General features: G+C 52.9%; 1 protein-coding gene across 1 annotated transcript; it reads left to right on the top strand.

Moving 5' to 3' along the window:
- The first annotated feature begins 1,191 nt into the window (after positions 1–1,191).
- On the top strand, positions 1,192–5,160 carry PROK2 (prokineticin 2). The gene is made up of 3 exons (XM_065749587.1): positions 1,192–1,276; positions 3,823–3,948; positions 5,035–5,160. The coding sequence occupies exons 1-3, from the start codon at positions 1,199–1,201 to the stop codon at positions 5,158–5,160; spliced, it is 330 nt and encodes a 109-aa protein (XP_065605659.1). The 5' UTR covers positions 1,192–1,198.
- Positions 5,161–5,995: the final 835 nt, after the last annotated feature.

Below are 5,995 nucleotides of genomic sequence, written 5' to 3'. Positions count from 1 at the left end.
TTGAGTGCACTTTTACGAAACAGCCATAAGCACCAAAAAGGCCGCGTCTGTAATGCAAACAGTGCCAGACAGCCCGACCCCCCCGGGGGGGCCGCCAACAAATCGATCCGACAGCTCCCGAGCCGGGCGGAGCGGAGCGGGGCTGCGCCGAGACAATAAGTGCGTTATATGCTCCCCTTCAGCTGCACTTAGCCTCACTTCAGCCGAAGAATGAGAGTGTTTCAGGAGTCGTGTAAATACGGGCTCCGCAAAGATTCAGCCTTCCTGTACGGAAAAAGAGAATTAGAAAAATCTGAGAAAACAGGGAGCTACGTGTGGGAAGGGGAGAAGCGGAGGGGGAGGAGGGGAGCGGTGGGCGAGGTGGGGACACGGAGGCAGAAAGGGGATGGAGATGGAGTTAGAGGAAAGGTGAAAATAAGTATAGAGTGTTGGAAAATAAGGAAAAGAAAACAAGGACAAAAATACAGTGAGGGGTGCGGAAGGGAGCTCTGCGTGCGTTTCACTGCTTCTCTGAAAGTTTGCGCATTCATTGCGCTTTGGTGTCTTCTCTCCAGAGGGGACGGAGGTTCCCAAAGGCAGCGCCTTCAGCCCTTACACCTCGGCAGCCCACCGAGGTGCTCAGCCAGTGCGCCGGTGTTGGGGCTGGAAGCTGTGCCGGGGGTCCCCCATCCCACTCCTCCCATTTCTTCTCCCAAAGCTGGACTGGGGGGGGGAACTGGAGAACCGCAGAGCCTGCAGGAGCAAAAGCAGAGAGGACTCGGGCACTGGAGCGTGCCAGGGTCTCCCACCTGCTGCAGGGTCCCTTTGGACCTGCTGCGTGACATCTCTCAGGACGCCCCCTGGGATGTCCCCTGGCTGCCACGCGATGCTCCCTACTTGTAGCAGGATGCTCCCCGGGACAGCCCTCGGTTACTCCGGCACGTCCCTCGGCCGCAGAGGGACACCCAGCGGGCAGCCCCCCCCTCCTCCCACTACATTCCCGGGGCCGTCCCCAGCCGACCGCAGGTCCCCCCCCCCCCCCGCCTCTCCTCGCCCCGGCCCCGCGGAGGGGTGCGCACGGCGTCCCGCGGCGCTGCCAGGGCGGGGGTGACTCACGGCGCGGCACGGCAGCCCCCAGCTTTATAACGGCCGGGGCGGCACCGGGACGGCTCCACCGCGCCGCGCCCGCGGGGAACGCAGGGGGCCGGGGGCCGGCAGCATGCGGAGCCTGCGCGGAGCTGCGCTGCTGCTGCTGCTGGCGCTGCTGCCCGCGGGGCGCGGAGCCGTCATCACCGGGGTGAGCGCCTCCGCACGGCACCGGGACGGCACCGCGGGACGGGCGGAGGGCCGGGAGGAGGGGGAACGGGTGTGCCCGGCTCTGGGGGGGAAGGGGGGTCTCCGGGATGAGCGGTTAGCGGGACGCGGGGCGAGGTGCGGGGAGTCGCGTGGGTAAGGGACAGTGAGGGGTTCCGTGGGGTGGAGGATGCGCTGAACTGGGGGTCTCCGTGCGCTGAGCGACAGCAGAAGTTGTGGGGGTCTGTGGGGTGAGAGATGTCCGGGTGGCAGTGGGAGCCGCGGGGCGCTCCGTCCGTCCCGGTGCCCCCGGCACTGCCCGGCTCGGGGTGTGTGCGGCTGCTGCAGCCGAGTGCCCGCACGGCGGCTCCGCTACTGCCATCACCGCTAAACGCTGCTGCTTTTTTTTTTTTTCCCTCATTGCGAGTGAGTTCTCTGTTGTTGTGTGTTTAGGCTCGGGATTTACTTTGCTTGTGAAAAAAAAAAAAATGTTTTTTTTTTCAAAGACGTTATTTAACCCGAAGCGTTGCGTCACTCTAAAGTAAAATGATTTTTCTCGTGTTTGCTTTGGGTCGGTGACCCAGCTCTGGCATTCTTTCGGCTGCTCCCATGGCTGCTGCGCGGCGGAGTGCTGCGGGGCCGTGCGGGCTGCGGGTATCCTCTGGGTGCCAGAGCAGCTCCCGGGACAGAGCGGACCGTCAGTGGGAAGGAATCTCTTTGTAGCTGAGAAACGGGTGTTTCTTTTGAGCAACGAGGACCGGTGTACTTTAGCCTGTCGTTAAGGTTTTGGGTGCACCCCTAAAGCTTAATGAATACACCCCATTTGCGAAGCAATGAATGACAGATTAAAGACACAGTGTTCAAAAATTAAGAACATCTAGTCTAGAATTGTTACGTTGGTAACTATTGCAGTGTGTTTCTGCTCAAGCTGCTCTGATGCATTTTTGGCTTCCGAATGAATAGGGAAATCTCAGGTGGAAGCCGACGTATGTGTTCTCATCCACATCCTATGAGATGAAGTGCTCTTCCTTTGGAATTCAAGGACCAAACAGATCCTTGCTCGGTTTGGTGGTGGCTCACGTGCTGATTTCCGGTGGCTTTGGAGCCAGCATTTCTTCAGGGACTTTTTCTCAGGCTGCTTTTTCCACAAGGCTGTGTGAAATGGGGCACTGAGGGAGGATGCACTGTGCCCAGAGCACAGCAGTGCTGGGGATGCATGCTTTAATAGCTTGTCAAGCATTTTGGAAGGGGAATCTTGAAAGCTCTGCCAGATGTGCATATGTGTGTGCATGAGAGTAAGTTCTAAACCATAGCATCGTTCAGTGCTGCTTGCCTCTCCTCAAACTGCTCTGCTGCGGGCAGAGCGACTCCAGAACCATCGGTCCTGTGTCTAGGGCAAAATTACACCATCAGAGGGATTCTTCTATTTTATTTTGAGAGAGTCTAGAAAGCGAACATTACCTACCTGGAAAGCTGCATTGGTAATTTTATGGCCACATTACTCTTCTAAGTAAATGCGCTGCGTGTTTGGGCTTGCTCATGGCACAGAGCTCTTTGCTTTGTTACATGTGCTGAGTGGAAGCACTGGCCATCGGGTTACACACGTATTGACACTAGTGCAACAGCTTTTCCCTAAATTACTCAGTGATCTGGCATTGCTGTTTGAAATAATGCAATATTTACGCAGCGGAGTACAATCTATTGGCATTTATCATGTAGATCCCAAGGTGAGACCTGTAGGCACTGACTCAATGACTGTCCTGCTGTGCAGCCTTCCCCATCTCTTAGGTACATTTTTAGAAGCTGCCTCTTGGCAGTGCCTCTGGGCTCTCATCCTTGCTGCCAGGCATGAGAGCAGCGAGCTGCCTGACCCTACTGTCGGGGCATCATCAGAACCCTTAACTAATGGAATCTCTTTCTGTTTTGGATATAAGTCTGGATGACTGAGAGTCTGATGATGTTTTGGTTAACAAAAAAAAAAAAAAAAGGCAAAGATGTGCAGTAACCTCCTTCTAAACCCTAATACACTGATTACACTTCATGGTTTCTGATTTCTGAAATATAACCAGTAGCTTGTATTTTAGTTTTTGCTTATCTAGGCCACAAAATGCATTGGATAAGTGATTGATAATTTAATTTCCCCCTACCAGGGTACATGCTACACAGTCGCATTTTCTTGGGTATGAAAGCTTTTTCTGTTGCACATTCAGGATCTCTTTATGTCATATGTAATTCTAGGTAACAGCCATAGATTCCCTATTTAAAGTTGTATTTTACCTACTTCCACTCGGAGTTTGCTGATAGAACTATCAAGCACTTGCACTGAAGGGCACTCAACTGTCAGACATTTCCATAAGAAGCTAGAAGGAATAGGTCTGTAGAAGTCTTTAAAATCATGGATAATTTCAGTTCTTAGCTTCTCTGGAAGATGAGATTGCGTTTGTCTGGTGCCCTGCGTCCTTGCATCTCCCCGAGCTCCCTTAGGCTCTGTCTATCTGTGGAAGGTGTTTATGCAAACAGAATAAACAATAATGCTTTCTGGGACCACAGGCCTGCGACAGAGACCAGCAGTGTGGAGGAGGGATGTGCTGTGCCGTCAGCCTGTGGATCCGCAGCCTGAGGATGTGCACGCCCATGGGCAACGTGGGAGAGGAGTGCCATCCTCTGAGCCACAGGGTGAGTAGGGCCAGGGCTGTAACTGCAAATGTGCCACGTCACAGGCACACGATGCACAGTGAAACCATGGGGGAGCACTACATTGCAGTACCCAGCCACTTGCATCTTCATGGAAGTAGTGCTGATGGTCCCTACATAAGGAAGTACATTGCTGTCAGAATTATTCTGCAAGGAGTACAATGCACTGTTCAGTTTGTGTTCTTATTGGCTCATTGTTGCTTTGCTCCATTAAATGATGGGAAGTAGCCCGAGCCCAGTCCTGCTTGCACACAGAGCGTGCTACTCAGCAAAGCATGACCCTTTCACCACCGTGGACACAGCGTGGGGACACCTGGAGCACCACAGTCACAGCCCCTATGGTTATAGACCCCATGATGTAGTGCAGGATGTAACAGCATCCTTACCCCTGGTGGGGATACAGGCAGCAGACCTGTATCTACCAGCTCTGGAGCTTCCAGCTCCATCCTGTTTGGGATCATGTGGGACAGGGCTTTGTGTCCCTGCCAGTGGTGACCCCATGGCCACAGCATCACCTCGAAGATCTCCAGATATCTGGCAGTTGGCTCTTCACCTCCTGCTTTCCTTCTCAGCAACCAGATGGTGTCACTTGATGCTATTAGCAGTCTGATGGCATCACAGGGTGGGTTCTGCAGCATGTCCGTAGGTGGCATCACTGCCATTGTTCACCTTGCACATAGCCCCTGCATCCCTCCTGTGCCTATGTGTTACCACACTGCTATCACCCATCATAAACCCAGAGTTGTGCACATGGAGGGTTTAGAATATATCACTTTGGCTGCCGGAGTCTGCCGTGAGTCAGCCCTGCCAGCAGCAGTGCTGTGACTGCAGGTTCTGTGCAGCTGAGAGGTGTGATTCCTGCAGGCTGTGCGGTCGGTGACCCAGGCTGGGCCAGGGTTAGGTGCAGGGACATGGCAAGGGGTGCTGGGCAGGAAGAGCCAGCCACTGGGGGACCCTGCGGTGCTGCATCTAGCTGGTGGCACAGGCTGTGGGGCACTGCTTTCTGAGCCTTCCCACCACAGCTCTGCCGTCGCCGTGCCCTGCTGACCCCTCCATTCCTCATTCCAGGTGCCCTTCCCGGGGCGGCGGATGCACCACACCTGCCCCTGCCTCCCCAGCCTGGCCTGCACACGGGCATCCCCCAGCAAGTTCAGGTGTTTGCCAGACTTCAGGAAAGAAGACGTCTTCTTTTAGCAGGAGCTGCTCGGCACGAGGAGGAGCCGCCCGTGTTCTGTGTGTGGTTGTGATGAGCAAGGTACTCGCTGGGGACCCTCTCCCATCCTTCCCTGCCTCACCATCACAGTGAAGATGCTGTACTGTGCTGTAGCAGCCAAGGTTTTCCGAAGGCCTTTTGTTTTGGGGTGGGGGATGCAGGATTTGCTGCACAGTGCCGATTTCAGAGAGCAGGATCAGTGTTGCTGAACAGTCCTCTGGTCTGTGTGGTTCCAGCTTAACCCCAGAATGAAACCAGCCACCATGTTATCACCTCTGGAAAACTTTGGCTGTGTTTTTACACTTTGGAATGCTTGAATCGAACTGAGATTTGAATAACTGTAGGGAGTGAAGGATATGACAATTGCCAAAAAACCCACCTTTCCATTTCATTTCTTTGTTAATATAACTGTATGTGTAAGTTAGGCACACCTCCATGTTAAACGTTGAACCAATAGATGTAGATTTTACACTTTTAAAAAGTGGCAGATGGAACAAAAGCACTTCAGTACTCCAAGCATTACGAGACTCTGCTATTTTAATACTCTGAGATGAGGAAAAGTTGTTGTTACTGGAGTTGGTGTAAAGCTACCTGATCATCCCAAACTATGTATTAAGATGTAGTTTATATTAAAAAAAAGGAACCCTGACATTTATTGTAATGGGCTGCCTGACTTCTTGTATATGTACCGAATTTGCTGTGTAAAAATTCTGTATCAGAATAATGGCAGTATATCATTTGATTTATTTTAATATTATAACATTATTTTGTCATTGTGGTTTTCAGTTTTTATTCAGTGTAATCTGTGATCGTATC

This window comes from Cyrtonyx montezumae, unplaced genomic scaffold (genome assembly GCF_038088225.1).
Source record: "Cyrtonyx montezumae isolate F1298 unplaced genomic scaffold, pur_monq_1.0 scaffold_6, whole genome shotgun sequence".
NCBI lineage: Eukaryota > Metazoa > Chordata > Aves > Galliformes > Odontophoridae > Cyrtonyx > Cyrtonyx montezumae.
Note: the sequence above shows the minus strand (reverse complement) of the source record. Positions and strands in the feature narration are given on the sequence as shown.

Coding starts and splice junctions, on each gene's coding strand:
- PROK2 (XM_065749587.1), top strand. CDS start 1,199: ATGCGGAGCCTGCGCGGAGCTGCGCTGCTGCTGCTGCTGGCGCTGCTG. Junction 1,277..3,822: donor GCGGAGCCGTCATCACCGGG/GTGAGCGCCTCC, acceptor CTGGGACCACAG/GCCTGCGACAGAGACCAGCA. Junction 3,949..5,034: donor GCCATCCTCTGAGCCACAGG/GTGAGTAGGGCC, acceptor TCCTCATTCCAG/GTGCCCTTCCCGGGGCGGCG.